Genomic DNA, 15297 nt, shown 5'->3' on the forward strand with positions numbered 1-15297 from the left:
CTCGGCGGCGGCCGGCGCGCGGCAGTGACGCACCGCCCCAAGGGCCGCGCCCGCAGGCGGGGCCGGGCAGCCCCGGGCTGCGCTGAAACCCCGGGGTTCTGTAGAAAACGCTGCAGACTTAATAATTTGTAAATATATGGATATAAAAATGTTTATCGATCGTGTAGCGTAGCGGAAGGTAGGAGTGTTTTAGGCTGGAGAAGAGGAGGCTCAGGGATGACTTTATCGCTCTCTACAAGTCCCAGAAGGTCGCAGCCAAGCGGGGATCGGCCTCTTCCCCCCCAGCCATCAGTGCCAGGACAAGAGGCTATAACCCCTGACTGCGCAGGGGAGGTTCAGGTTGGACAGCCGGAGGAATTCCTCTACAAAAAAGGTGATTCGACATTGGAATGTGCTACCCGGGGAGGTAGTGGAGTCACCATCCCTGGAGATGCTCAAGGAAAGACTGGATATGGCACTCAGTACCATTGTCTGGTTCCCATGGTGGTGTTCAGTCATAGGTTGGACTCGATGACCTCAGAGGCCTTTTCCAACCTAATCCTGGGAGCCGTCTTGTAGTTTGCATTAAGCTCGAACCCTGGAGACACAGAGCTCAGCACACAAGCTGGAATGCTTAGTCTCACAAAACCAAAGCAAACACAGTAGTATCAAGAGACAGGGGGATCCTACTTGGGAAGTGTGGCTCATGGTTATGTAGTTGCCGTAAACTGTGTGTCTAAATAGGTTGAGTTATGGCAGGACAGGAGGATGAGGAGGAGAAAGTAAAACATTGACTAGTCAGAGCATACCTTTGGAAAAGAAAACCTGCACTTCACTTGGGGGAAGGGGGGCAGAGCTGGATTACTGAATTGTCTGTTACATGTTCTGCAGTTAGATTTGACAGTTGTTGCTAAGGCTCTGTAGCAGGATGCTTGCCTGGAATGGGAAAAACAACTTGAACAATGACTATGGGAAAAGCTATCAATGGTAAATGAAGACGCGGTCATCATGATGCTTTAGATGCTCAATAATGCTGAAACCAGTCTGACTCATCAGTCCCAAAATTAAACATCCTGATAGTGAGATGAAGATGTGGTAGACCTAGTAAAATACCCAGAACCAATAAGCGATACTACGGATAATTTATCCAAAGTTGCTGAGCTGACACAGCTAGCCTGGAGACCTATGATTGACAGTCAATAACTTCGTACTATAAAAACCCAGTCCCAAATATATTTTAATATACCCTTTCTTGAAGTGTATGTGTGAAGATTTCTCCCTTGACAGAGGATGCTGCTCAAGTTTACTCCTCATGACTGAGCAGAAGAAATTAGTCATGGGTGAATAACATTATCTCTACTTAACTGGGTTTTTTCCTAGCTTTAATACAATTGCTTTAAGACAATTGCTTCAATATTGCATCATAGTGCACTGTAAGAGCTGTTCTACCTCCTATACTGTTTAGTAAATAATTCTGATAAGATCTTTTTGTCCAATCATTATCATAATAAATCATACATATTTATATATCTGGTTTACCATCCTTAAATCCTCCAGGACCAAGTTGTATAAAGGTTTATTTACACCTATATAATCCTTTACACATGAACCACTGGCAGTCTGGGGCTAAGATTGGATCCAGCTGCATCCAGGCTCCTCTCTGAGAAGAAAGCAAGGGGGCCCTGTCTGCACCTTGTGGCTCAATGGGAGGGCTTCTTTAATAACTAAACTTTGTCTGAAGCTCCCGCTCTGCCTGCGGCAGGCTCACCACACACGTGGTATATTTTTCCTGCACAAGATTGTCAGATTGGTCTTGGACTCCACAGATCTGTATGAGGTAAACACCCCTCTGTGGTGATCCTCTTTTACCAGCACCCCTTCCCAACTCTTCCACTGATGCTGACATTGTATTGCTCTGAAAGTGTCTGATTATCACACTACCTGACAGCTGTCTTCTAAGGGAAACAGCAAGTCTTGAACCTGCCCTGCACCATCTGTGACTAGCTCAGTTGTAGCCTGACATCTGGAAGCACTTGATGCCATCCCAAGACAGGTAACAGTTCAGGGCATAATATCTCCGAGGGCACAGCCAAGTAGAACCAAGCAGACAACCAAGTAGAAGAAAGGATCCAGACCTTAGAGCAAAGGAGAGCACACTGCAGATACACAGGTCTGCTTTTGTCAGTGGACACTATTAATACTTAACCTCTCTCTGTGGACATTTTCACACTGTGCATCTACCAGTAAGAGTGAAAATAATTTGTAATACACCACTTACATTCTTTGTGTTCTAGTGAAAAGAGGACACAATCAGAAACCAAACCGAAGATTACCACTCTGCTACCAGGGGAAGTATTATCCTTCTCTGCAATATGCATAAACACCAACGTAATAAAATAAATATGTATTTTGCAAAATGAAACGAGAAAAAAAACACAGCAGTATGGAAGAGATACAGAGTCGAAGAATTCGCAGTCCTATGTAACCAGAGTATTTTCCTTCCACTCCTCTTCATCGGAAATGCCTGTTCCACATCAGCCTATTTCATGAGCATTTTGAGGAGTTCTCTTCTCTTGCTCATTCTAGAAAGCATCTATTCACAAAAGAAACTCTCAAGAGCACATACAGAAAACGAACATTAAAAGAGAAAGAAGAATACAGAAGATGTAATGTCTCCTTCACAAAAGAAACCTTACACTAAAGTTTTAAGCAAGCTGCCTGGCCCACAGATCAGGCCTCCCCTGTTTGAATCCTACTGATCAAATTTGTCAGCACTACTCCCTTAGGACATCATTCATGCACCTTTCTAATGGGATCTTTCTCGGGGGAAGCAGGTAAGAGGTATGATTGTAGCTATTAAATTAGCATTAGGGTAGTCACAGTCTTGAAGGATTGGGCTGTCTTTGATCAGTTCCTGAATACAAATGTCTTTCAATTAACTTTACAATAGTCACACTGCATACAGCAATCAAAAAATGAAGCAAAGTCATTAAATTAGATAGTCTGTTTTCTAAAGAAAGCCTAAGACAACTAGACGACATCTCAGTGGCTGCACCAAAGAACACTAATGCAAAAATGGATTTATATTTTTGTTCTTAAACAAAATAAACATAGAACCAAAAAGGTATATACAAAGAGCCAAAAAAATATTATAGATGAGAAGGGTTTCCCCATCCTGTTCTCACAGTGTAAGAGTCCTTTCTATGTAACAGCTAAGTCAAAAGCGTAAGTCACTAGAAAATGGAACTCAACAGACAAATACATGATAGGATGAGGCAAGACTTGATCAATCTCTTATGAACAAGTGATTTGGCATGAGAGTAGTACAACCCACAGCTCAACAGTTAGGTCTTGTAAACAATAAAAAGAAGTGCTTCATTCTGTATCTTGTGGTTGTCTATGGATGCTGCTTTCCTACCCTGCCAACAGGACATTTCATTAATTTGGAGAGCAGTACACCTAAAGATGCAGAGGTTCCTCTCTTGCTGCTGATTATACGTTTTTAAAGTCATTGCTAAAAGTTTCTGGATGTGCTGCTTCCCAGTTCTAAAATCCTTTATGCAAAAGCCTGAAGAGGGAACAAACCAAAGACACTAAATGAAAAGAACACTAGCTAAAGGCTTCTGGAAGATTTAATCTCCTCTATCCCTATCTAATGGAAAATGGGCTACATAAACAGAGCAAGCTGATGGCCAGCAGCTAGCTTACAATGCACTTGCAGCCAACAGTGTCTGTATCCCCCCCTTTATCACCTTCAATGCCAAAGGCCTGGGATGACTCTAGTTGCCATATGAAATTCAAGAGGAAAACCCACATTGGCACTTTTTCCTGCTATACCTATCTCCTGCCTGCGGGTGGGGATGGCCAAGTTCTCCAAAGGCTTGGGACATTCCCTCTGTTGCCTGAAATAAGGGATGCTGATGTAAACATGTAATTTGTTAGGGAAAGGGCAATGATTCAATACAAATTCTTTCATTACACTGAGCAGGTCACAAGCTAAAGTAGGAAGTTTAGGGTTTGTAATTCAATTAGCCAGCATAATGGCAGTCTGTTCTCTCACAAACCCAATTTTGTTTTAGAGATCAAGCTTCTGTGCATTCATTTGGAAAACAAGATCCTTCTTCCAAATGCTGCTAGTTTACAGCTCCAGCCTCCTGACAGGTCCTTCCAGGTGCCCAGTCCATTCCTCCAGCAGCAGTCAACCAAACACCATTGGGTTGGTTCTAGGCAGCACAGGGGCAATAAGTCTACAGTAACAATGTTCAGATAACATAGTAGCTTTCACTATAGGCAGAATCCTCCTCAGAGTCCTCACTGTCACAACTGTTCATTGACAAGATGGAGTAGGTGGTAGAAGGGACACCGTTGTCACTGTCCGTGGCTGGCTTCACCATCACATTCTGTTTCTCTGCATTCAAAACACACAGATATAAAAGTTAGCTGTGACCACTGTACCCACAAGTGCTAAATTACGACTTGTCTTTGAAACTATATTTGAGCTTCTCACGGTCAGTTTGCAATAAGTCTTTCAAACTGCAGGATATAGGCCTTTTTCATTTCAGTTTTCAGCATTAAAAAAACCAAAGGAATGGGAGTTATTTATTTGCTTGTTTTCTTAAGTGCTCTAAAGTGTTCTCTATGTCTTTTCCTATTAAGGTAACACAGGTGAGGAGGAGACATTCTCCACCCCTTCACAGGGACACAACAGGCAATGGAAGTGGCTAACAGTGTCTTGACAGGTAAGAAAAGGAAAGAAAAAAACGTGGTAAGGGGCTCTCAAACAAGTACTGTTTGTTCAGGACATTTATAGCCTAATCAAAAGCTTCATCTATTTAAGACTGCAAGCTGTCCTTCTAGTGCTGGGGCTACTAAGACTCCTAGAAAGGTTTCTTAGAAAGCCTTGACAGCTTCTTAAGTGCCACTTCCAACACTACTCTTCTTTTAACGGGTATATTTCTTAGGAATTAATTTTAAAGAGACAAATGGTTATCTTCATTTCAATCAAAATGTTTCCATCACTGCACAAAAAGAGGCACAGAAACCATTTCACCTTCCAGCTGAAATGTGTCACAGTAAATTTAAATTATTTCCTACTGGTAATTATTTCTGAAGGTACGCTATGAACTCATTTGCTTTTTGTTTGAGCAAGGATGAAGACCACTGGTGTAGCACGCAATGGGTTGCAATGAAGGCACCACTTCAGCTAGTGCCCATCAGGGACCTGAGCAGACACTTAGGAGCACTGTGGCACTCTGCAGATGCACGCATTGCACAGAGGCTGCCTCAGTTCCACAGAGGTAAAAGCAATTCTTGTAGCTGAGCTGGGCAGCCTCTCAGCAATGCAGCACTTCCTGAGGGAATCAGACTAAAAGGGTTACATAGGTTATCATTTCAGGCTTGAACTAGCACTGCTTAGTGATGTCACTCTATGTCACCATGGAACATCTATCAAAAGCACCTTTCTTTTGATAAAAATACAATTTGATACACTGCAAAATTAAGGATCATGCACTCCTCTCTATGAAGGGAAAACAAAACAATTACTTAAGAGAATACAGCAATAGAAATTTAATGGGTAGCAGGAACAGACATCTACATTTCAGCACCTAGATACCAATGTCAAGTGCTCTAGAAAGAAATTTAGAAGGAAGCAGACTAGGAATAACCCATACTGGGGTTTTTAATAAACCAATCACCATCATGCACAGTATTTTAGCAACAACTAGGCAAGATGTTATGCCTGTAAGCCACAGTGGCTTTAATTCCACAAAAATAAACATCTCAGAGCAACTGTCAGTTCAGCCATACTTACATGATATACCAGTGTCTCTTTCAGAGACTTCCTACATAAATCTAGCACATAGAAAAGAATTCAGAGCTTCTTGTCAGGTCTGCTGAGTTTCTGTAATTAGGTACTCCACAGTTTAATCAAAAGTGCCTGGTAAATTTTTCAAGGACCATTCTATGTATTTTTGCCTTTATTTGTTGTGATCTCTTTCAAAGAGCATAACCTTTAGCATGGTTAAATTAAGTTTTCCTGCCAGACCATGAAATTCATACTGAAGCCTTTTTCCAAACTTTGTACTAATTTTGTTTTACTGTGCAGTAAAGCTAGTTAGTTGAGAGATCTCGTTTTTTGGGTTTTTTTTGTGTTTCTGCAGCATTCCCTGAGCATCTTCTTGGTATATAGGTGCCAAAGAAAGTTGTGCAAAATAGATGGAATAAGAGATTGTACTCATCGTGCAACATCCACCCACCTCTCACCTTTCCGCTCTCTGATAAGGCTCAGGCGATGCTCTTTCATTTCCACATCCAGTTTTTCTACCATCCTGTTAATGCAGTTGTCCAGCACCAGAGAGCGTGTCTTTGATTTGATCTCCTGCCTGCAGATAGGGCACTCCACTTTACGTTTTGTCCACTCATTGATGCAGTAGGAGCAGAAGCTGTGTGCACAGTTCAGAGTGACCGCCTGTGGGATTCAGCAGAAGGACACTGGTCACAGCAAGCTCACACAGGCACTGTCGAGCAAATATGTACTGAATACAGGGAAATATTAGATGAATATTTTGTATAGGGAAAGGGACTGGAGAGCCCAAAGCCTTTAGGGCCTTCACAGGAGTCACTCACAAACTCCCCCAGGCCAGCATTACAAGTCAGTTAATGGAGTCACTGTAAGTCACAGCAAGTCAGAAACAGGAAAAAGTAATTAATTTTATTACAAGTTACCCCAATTTGAAAAGGATAAATTATGGAAAAAACTCAGATACTGCAAAATAGCATCTTAATATACTGAGAAACCAGAAATTAAAATTTCAGCTAGCTCTTAAGCCATTATAACAAGGCTAACACATCAGGTTTCCCATAGTAAAACAATAATGTAATGAAACTGACCTTCTAGCAAAACATAAACAAAAATAACAGTCTACACGACAAGCATACACTATAACTTGTAGAATCAAATGAAAACAGGCCAATTTCTCAAAGAAAAAGTTTATCTGAACAATATAAACATCCCAGGACTTGACTGAATACTGTACCTCCCTTCCTTTACTAACCTCTCCATATAGCTAAACCTCAAACAGTCCAACTCTAGTCAGCTTAAAGCAAGGTCCACTACAAAATAATTCTTTCCCAAGCAGCTGTCAGCAGCAACTCAGGGCACCAGTTCAAAAACCTACACAAGTGCTCCAAACTTATGTGCATTTTAGGATTAAGCACTCTTGTCTATGCAGATAGAGACATGAAAGCTGAACTTGCTGTCAAGCAGAGAATAGTCAGAGCAGATGGAATAGATCTCTGGATCAACTCTTTCCCATAAGAACTCACTGTGGGTCTGTTGGGACTGTTAAACAAGGTAAGTAAAGAAAAGGGCTTAAATATTGTGTTACTAGAGCTATGGAAAGCTTCTCAAGTCTCTCTTTTTACTGGCAAACCCATACAGGTTTAAACATACCTCGATAAAGTGCTCAGAACAGATTGTGCACTGCAACTCATTCTCCAACACATCATTCATCTGATTCAACACCTCTTCTTTTTGGGCTCTCACCTTTTCCTTCTCCTCCTGGTGGAAAAGTACATGTTGTTGTGTATCAACAAAGAACAAGATTTTTCTCAATTGGCAGGAGTGTGTGCAGGGGAAGAAAATCATACTGTAAATCTCCACACGTCAAGTGGAGTGGATATCTATCACATACCCAGATCTGTAATCTCTTTCCTCTTTCTAGTCTCAACAGTATTGAGAATATTCCCACCTACTATGGAGAACTTGGAAGAGAGAACAGCCATTACCCAAAATTCCCTTCAGCCTAAAGTAACTACCAGCAGATCAATCTTTTCAGAATCTTTTTCAACCTGTTCCTAGCAAGAGTTCGGCTTTAATCAGTATTTTTTTTTGTGTCTGATATAAAAAGCACAACAACCAACAGACTAAACACCTCAAATACTAAAAAAAGGAAGTAATACAGTTTAAAACATTTACTTGCATTTAACAACCTAATCTTTTTGTTTGCCTGTTAAGAGTTAAATTAGGTTGATTAGGCTAAGTACCTGCTCTATCTTCTAAAAATAACAGGAAAATTCTACTAACTGAAGCAATAGTTGAAACTAAATTTCCAAAGATGACATTAAAAAAACAAAGCAAACTGTCAGTGGTGGATAATGTGATAACTTCCAAAAGTAAGACACAGGAAAGGATCTCCTTAATTATTTTCCACTCATCACTTTGTGTCAAGGGCAGGAAGAACTGTGGTTTATCTCATTCATTATTCAAATTCCATGTTGGTTCTGTCCTACAATCCCTTCTGGAACTGCTGTCACAATGCAGTTTTACTTGAGTACACTTTGACTGAAAATGAAGCACCTCACTTTTCAAACACTTTTGGTTTGCCAGTGGATTTTTTCCTGTTATTTCTGGCTTGGTTTTTTGTTTGTTTTTCAAAGAAAGTGTGCAATGGGCCCATTTCTCTTCCAAAATGCACTGTTCAGCTGCTTTGGGCTTTCTTTATGATTGAGAAAGATCTAATAACAACTGTTTGACATCAATTTATGAAAAGGGCAAGGTGCCTCCTTCCAGTGTTGGCTGCCACCTCAAAACACAGAAATTTTGCACTATAGGAAGCCAGGCAGAGCCAAGATTAATGTTAAATAAACCATTTCCTCTGCTCATGCAGCATATCGTGTTTCACTTATGAATAAAACTAAGAATGCAGTTATTCCTTACCTTGGTTTCCTCCAGTTCTTTATTTTTGGCTCGAATTATCTCCTCAAAATCTTTTTTATTACGATTCAGTTCTTCCATCAAAGCACGATGCTGTAACAATACCATTCCAGAAGTTATAAGAGTACCATTCTAAGCTATCCTATTAAAGATACATCGTCATAGTCATAAGGTTCAGCACACTCATTTCTCCTATTCTCCTCTAGAAGAGCAACACATATAAGTTGAGGTGTTAAGGCAGTTTATCTTTAACTTAAAATTGGATTGCACTGCCAGTTATTTATGACCTTCCCCGTGCCATCACTCTTTGCATTCCCTCTTCCAGGTTATTCTTTCACTTCAGTTAGGTTTTTATTCAGTCACCTAAGGCACAGTCCTTGTCTTCTACCAAGAGTCCACAACATTTGGAAAGATTTAAATATCCGAGTTACACAGTTAGACCAAACCTAGACTCATAATCACTTGCCTCTTGCAGGACCTGGGCCAGCTGCTCCTTCAGATTCTCTTCCCCTTGTTGACACTTTTCTCCCTGGGTGGGGTAAGAAGTGGGGGGAAAAAAAAAAGACTTGAAGAACATAAGAGAGAAAATTACTACTCTGCACACTCTCTTTAGAGGATATGCTTAAGGAAACAACACTGATTTTCAACAAGCGGTGAGATGTTCCACTCAAGGGTTACATGTGTACAAAAGAAATTAGACCGATCATTTACTGAGTTAAAATGGATATATCATTTACAGTTCCATATTTGGAACACCTCCACATTATTCTAGCTCAAAAGGCACCAGCATATTCATAGAAGCAAAGAGATCAGCAACAGCTTAAAAGCTGCAACTCTGTCTCTGAGTACGTTCAAAGACTTCAGAGATACCTAAAGCTCCAGGTAAATGTCCCATTGTTTCCAAGGACACAACTCCAAACTTTCTGTACTTCTGATACTGGTATCTTGCCTTTAGCAGTAGACTTTAAGGAAGTAACTAATAAATTATTAGACTCACTCCAAGATGAATCCTCACTTTCTTTAAACCCGATTTTGAGCAGTCTCATTCAAACAGATTTCTGTCTGTTACCAAAAAAGCAACTTATCACATATACTTACTGCTTTAAGGTACTTACAGATTGCAAGAGAGGGTTTTTTGAAAGTAGGAAAATAATCTACTTCCCCCCCAGGGATTAAGGCATACAGAATTTCATTGACTGTAAAGACAGTGCACTTGCCATGCAAACTGGGCTTTATTTCAGCCATATACTGAGAGAAATTCACACTTTAAGTGATTATTTTTCTACTTGTCCTCTCTATAAGCAAGAGAGATCATGCAATGACTTTCATTTTTTTTATTTAAAAACATGCTTCTTTACCAACTAAAATGCTTTATTTTGCACCTTTTTCTGAATTCCCCATGCAGCCAAATCTCTTGTGTCTCTGCACTTTCTTTTGGTACGTGCACTGTGATACATGCTAAGTTAAATACTTCCACGAAAACTTTAGTAGGGGTAAATCACACAAGCACTATTTTTGTTACTGTTCAAGAGCTATTTTGGATCAATGCCTTATATGAAGCATTCCATCAAAGTGAAGACACAGGTCAAAATTATTGCCACCACTATACCTCTAGCTTCTGCTGCTCTTTACAGAATGTCCTCTCCAGCTCTTCCACCTGCTGCTGCTGATGCTCTTGTTCCATGCAGAGTTGGTTCTGCAACTCCTGCAGCTCCTGTTCCATTACTAGGATCTCCTTCTGATCACATTTCCTGCGCTTCTGCTTGACATTTAGAACTGCAGTCTGCTTCTCCTGCACTTTGACCTTTAATTTCATTGTATCTTCTAGAGATTTTCTCAGCTTTTTCAAGCCAGTCCATGACTCTACAAGACCAGAGCCTTTCTGGTCCTGCTGGAGGACAGTCACAGCTTTGGAGTGAACAGGGCTACCATGCCCTGGACCACTATCCCCCTCACTGGGTCCAGGAGAAGGCAGCTTGACATCCATCTTCTCTGTTAGCCGTCTGGCCTCCTCTGCCTGTCTCCATGATTTATCTAAAGGTTCACTGCCACAGGACATTCTGTCTCTTTTACATCTGGAGTTTGAAGGGCCTTCTGATTCACATGTCTCCAATTCCTCCAAACTGAATTTACGTTTAGGTCTTGAACTCTTAGCTTTCCCCAGGTCACTTCTTTGGGCTAAAAAGGGTCTAATTTTCTCCCATTCATCTTTAATTACTTCATACTCATATTCAGCAGTCTCTCTGTTTTCCAAAGGCACTCCCAACTCGATACGGTCTCCTTCAGCTATAGGATAGACTTTTGATGGATCCAGGCGCTGTTTATTAAGCCAAACTCCATTTAGACTCTGCCAATAAACACAGAACCACCAAAATTTAATATGCAGTTACAGTGTCCTCTGAAAGTTATTTCTGGCAACTGTAAATAAACACAGCCAACCTCTTCAGTGCTTTAATCAGAACAAGCCACCTCTTCAAATAAACCTTGTGATATCCAGTTTACAGGCTCAGTGTTGCATTTATTACAATTACTGCACTGTATTATTTACTGCACATTATTCTTGCATTATAGATTTTGTGTACAAGCACCAAGAACAACATTCTGAAATACATGCTTGTGCAGAAGGAAAACAATGAACTCTGAGGGGAAAAACCTGCACAAAAGCCTCAGAAATAAGAACTAAATAATTAAAAGACTCCACAATAGATCATTCTCAGGAACATAGAATACTACAGTAATTTTTCCTGACAATCAATGTTGCCTGAAATTCCAGAAAAAAAATAGGAAATTGAAAGAAGCATTGGCTATACTCCTTGAAGAAAACAAAGTTTTTCATTAATGCAAGGACACTGTAAAGAAGGAAAATGTTCTTCTAGAGATAATGTTCAAAGCACAAAAAAGGTTTCAAAATTAGCTCAAGAAATAGTTTTCAAAACCAGCAAAACTGCTCTGTGCTCAGGATGAACTGCAGAAACACTAGGAACTGACATAATGAGATTCAATGAAACAAACTGACCAACTGGTCAACAGTGAAAACTTTTAATAGTTAATCTATGGCAGATGTTTCCTATCATGCAATAACACTAGGTTTTCAAGTTTATACATGTACTACAAGAGGGTTTTGTTTAAGAGCAGTGTAATTTTAATAGTAGCCACTCCATTCCTTTCTGACTAATCTGCTGTCAACCCAAACATCCTTCAAATGTACATGACGTGTTGAACATTTTTGTTCTACCAGTGCTGTTTTAAAGCAAATTATTCATTTTACTGTTTTCAGACCAAATGAGAAAGTGAAGAGATCATGATATAAAAAACAGATTACTGAAGTCAAAATGAGACACACCTGAGGACTCTGACACCAACATTTTATCCTAATCAGCTGAGGAGAACTTTCAGGAGAAACTCATTTGAACACAACATGAAGCTTGGTTTTTCTAACACTAGATTCTTGTTGAAGTTGATTATCATTAAAGCAATTGTGTCACTACAATAAGGAGTTGCACTTCATCTTTTCATTAGCACTCCAATAATGTTATCCTTTTGAAAGGATAAAATGCTATGTCAAAATTCATATAGGGTATTTTTTAACAAAGCAACACCAAACAGGTTCATAGACTGCAAAGTGCCCTTGGCCGGGCCACACTGGTCTGAAAAATGCTAAACCAAGAGGTGGATCTACATAGAGAAAGTAATCCAGTTTGCATCCCTACTGCAGCAGACTGAAGTTTCCTGCTGGAAGTGCACAACAGGTAAGACACATTCCCATGGACCTTCTATCACACTTTTTCTGTATCAAAGCCCATACATTGCTAGATCCAAAACAATGGATTCTATTCCATGAATCTCAGAGTACCAGGTCTTCAACTGGTCTCTGTACCTTGTTATCCTTGACAGTCCACTGCCCTTCTGCATTCTGCTGGAAGACACAGTGCTTACGAGAGATCATCAGGGGACAGGTTTTTGACACCAGCTGGTACGTGATATCTAATCCTCGGCCAATAGTCACCTAAAAATAAAGTAGTGTAGTTACTGTAATCAGTAATGACATGGTCAATTCAGTTTATGGCATTTCAATTTAAGTACAGCAAAACTCTAGATCAACATTTTATGGTTATTCCAAAAAGTTTGGCATATCATGATTTTTTTCATTGAAATTTGAGAGTACATAGAAAATGGAAGCTTACAAAGTATTATCCTTCTCTCCCACTTAGGAAATTTTTATTTCTCTGAGGCACATTACAACCTTGGTTTCATGGAAATCTTCCTCAGCAGCAAAGCTGCTCAAAGCCGCTCACAAGCCATCTGTGTCCCACCTCAGTCATTACCTAACCATTTCTTCAAACTAGCACTGTTGTGTGTGGGACCAAGATTACTTCTTACCCTTTTCTTTTGCTAGATCATCTGTTCAACCATTTGTGAACCGGAAAGATACAGGAAAAATATAGCCCAGAAAACTGCCATCAAAAAAGTGCACACTCAACATTGCCCTAAATACACAATACTTTTGTAAGTCACACCATCAATCTTATGGCTCAGAACCTAAGCTACATGCAGCTCATAACCAGTAGTAAAAGTGATCTAAGTAACTGGATTAGACTCTAATAGTATCTTCTGGAAGAAGGGACATAATTTAATTGTACTATTGCACAGTATCTTATTGAATCTCATCTAATTTCAGATTGCTATTTAAAGCACATCCCTACTCTCCCTCCCTCTGCTGCCTCCTCTGCACACTTCTCTTAATTCATGTGTGCATTGCATTACCTGAGCAGTTCTCAGCTTGAGTTTAGAGCAAGAACTCAGACCCCCATGTCATAACCAAAGGCAAGGAAGCAAATTAAGATGACAAAAGCAAACTTAACCGTGTTAGTGTCTACCCCTTAAATGTTTCATATAGTTTTCTGTCAGCATGGATTACATATGTAAGAGGTACAGAGATTCAAATGGATAAAGACTCCCTTCTTCATGAGGATTCAAACATAAAACCAGCTTGTTCCTGCAGTGGCATCCTCAGGGGCCAGTCACACACATATGCAGGACCTCACATACCAATATGAGTGAGAGTAAGCAGGGCCAGTCACAAAACTCCCCCTTAATCAAGTTCATTTAGCAAACAGGGGTCCAAGATGTTACCTCTCACCTGCTGGAGTTCAGTGCTGCTCACAGCAGTACTGGCAAATCACATCCCATCCCCATATCAGCTGTGTCCTTTGGCACCAAAGTGGTCACAGCACCAAGCCTGATAATGTTCAAGAAGCGTTTGGACAACACTCTCAGGCATGTGGTGTGATTCTTAGGGCTGTCCTGGGCAGTCAGGAGCTGGACTCAATGATCCTTGTGAGTCCCTACCAACTCAGGATATTCTATGATTATGATTTAAATCTCCAGCAAAAGCAGTTTGTGCTCTGTGGCCTGGCACACCTACCAGCACCAGAATGCCATCAGCCTCCCTGCTGCAAATGACAACCACTGTGCAGACAATCAGAGCAGTAACATCCCAAACTGGATTCCCTACACAATTATCAGTGCCCTGGCTGCAAGGTGAGTTACCTCCAGTCCTTCACCGAGGAGATCTGCACATCTCAGGGCTTCAAATCCATGATGGGAGAGTAACAAAAGCATTGATTTGGATGGGTGCTTTTTGCAGTGTGTGAGCACAAGGCCTTGGCGACAGCATCAGCCACACCACCTGATTTTGACCACCATAACAGCAATCCTCTTACACTGCCCCAACGTGAGCACACATCTTTGCCTGCTGGGTTTTAGGGAAGAGTACCAGAGCACATTTTTCAATTAAAAACCACGATCGCTGAGAAAATGGCTATTTCTGTACTGCACCAAAACATAACTAACACAATTTAAACATGACCTCGTTTACACCTGAATACCTAATGCCTTAGGTACTGTTAACCTCGCCAAAAGCATCGCCTTGTTAATTAGGCTACGGACTCCCTGAGTCCTCACTTACGTTACCGTCACACGAACAACTCTATCTAAATACGACAGAAGAATTTAAAGATTTAAACAAGCGAAGGCTTGACCAAGGCGACTCCAGCGCCGGGGTCCGCCCTCCCCGCCCTCGGGCGTTACCGGGGCTGAACGGCGGCCGCTCCGAACGGCCCCGAACGGAGGCTGCTCCTTAAGCGGGACGAGGCGGTGCTTTTCCCTCCTGGGAAGCGCTGCAAGAAACCACGAGACCCCACCAAACTGCACCTCGAGAGCCGTGCCCACCCGCCCGCTCCGAGGGCCGGAGCCCGGCGCGGCTCACCTGCGTGCCGGCCTCCAGCAGGAGCCAGTCGCCACTGGCCCCGACTCGGCGGAGGCACCAGGCCAGGCACGGCACCCCGCGCACCGCCATGGCGCCCGCCCGCCGCAACCGGCGGCAGCGATCGCTGCGGCGGGGGCGGGGACGGCGCTCGCAGGGGGCGGAATGGGATGGGGCGGAATGGGATGGCCGCCCCGACAGAACCCGGGCTGCGACCGGAGCCCGCGCGTTCGCCGCGGGGCCGGCGGCGCGGCGCTTTCCCACCGTCCCGCGGTGCTTCCCCGCAGCCCCGCCGCGTTCCTCCGTGTCCCGCCTTCGCCTCGCACCGCCCCTTCCG

At 41.9% G+C, this 15297-nt stretch overlaps 1 protein-coding gene and 1 long non-coding RNA gene across 4 annotated transcripts; one reads left to right on the forward strand and one right to left on the reverse strand.

The window, feature by feature from the left end:
* The first annotated feature begins 85 nt into the window (after window positions 1–85).
* LOC136554533 (uncharacterized) lies at window positions 86–4712 on the forward strand. The gene is made up of 3 exons (XR_010783346.1): window positions 86–373; window positions 2274–2813; window positions 4636–4712. It is a non-coding gene; the product is annotated as an uncharacterized lncRNA (long non-coding RNA).
* Window positions 2369–15231, reverse strand: RNF8 (ring finger protein 8). Of its 3 annotated transcripts, none has more exons than XM_066546555.1 (8): window positions 14964–15230; window positions 12573–12701; window positions 10305–11042; window positions 9162–9224; window positions 8699–8788; window positions 7433–7540; window positions 6244–6448; window positions 2369–4387 (listed from the first exon to the last, which is right to left on the reverse strand). In XM_066546555.1, exons 1-8 carry the CDS (start codon window positions 15051–15053, stop codon window positions 4242–4244), a joined length of 1569 nt encoding a protein of 522 aa, XP_066402652.1. In that variant the 5' UTR covers window positions 15054–15230; the 3' UTR covers window positions 2369–4241. The 3 variants fall into 3 exon arrangements, with proteins under 3 accessions (XP_066402652.1, XP_066402653.1, XP_066402654.1); XM_066546556.1 differs by lacking the exon at window positions 14964–15230 and adding an exon at window positions 14246–14333; XM_066546557.1 differs by having other exon boundaries at window positions 4229–4387; window positions 6237–6448; window positions 14964–15231.
* Window positions 15232–15297: the final 66 nt, after the last annotated feature.

Source organism: Molothrus aeneus, chromosome 3, assembly GCF_037042795.1.
Source record: "Molothrus aeneus isolate 106 chromosome 3, BPBGC_Maene_1.0, whole genome shotgun sequence".
Taxonomy (NCBI): domain Eukaryota; kingdom Metazoa; phylum Chordata; class Aves; order Passeriformes; family Icteridae; genus Molothrus; species Molothrus aeneus.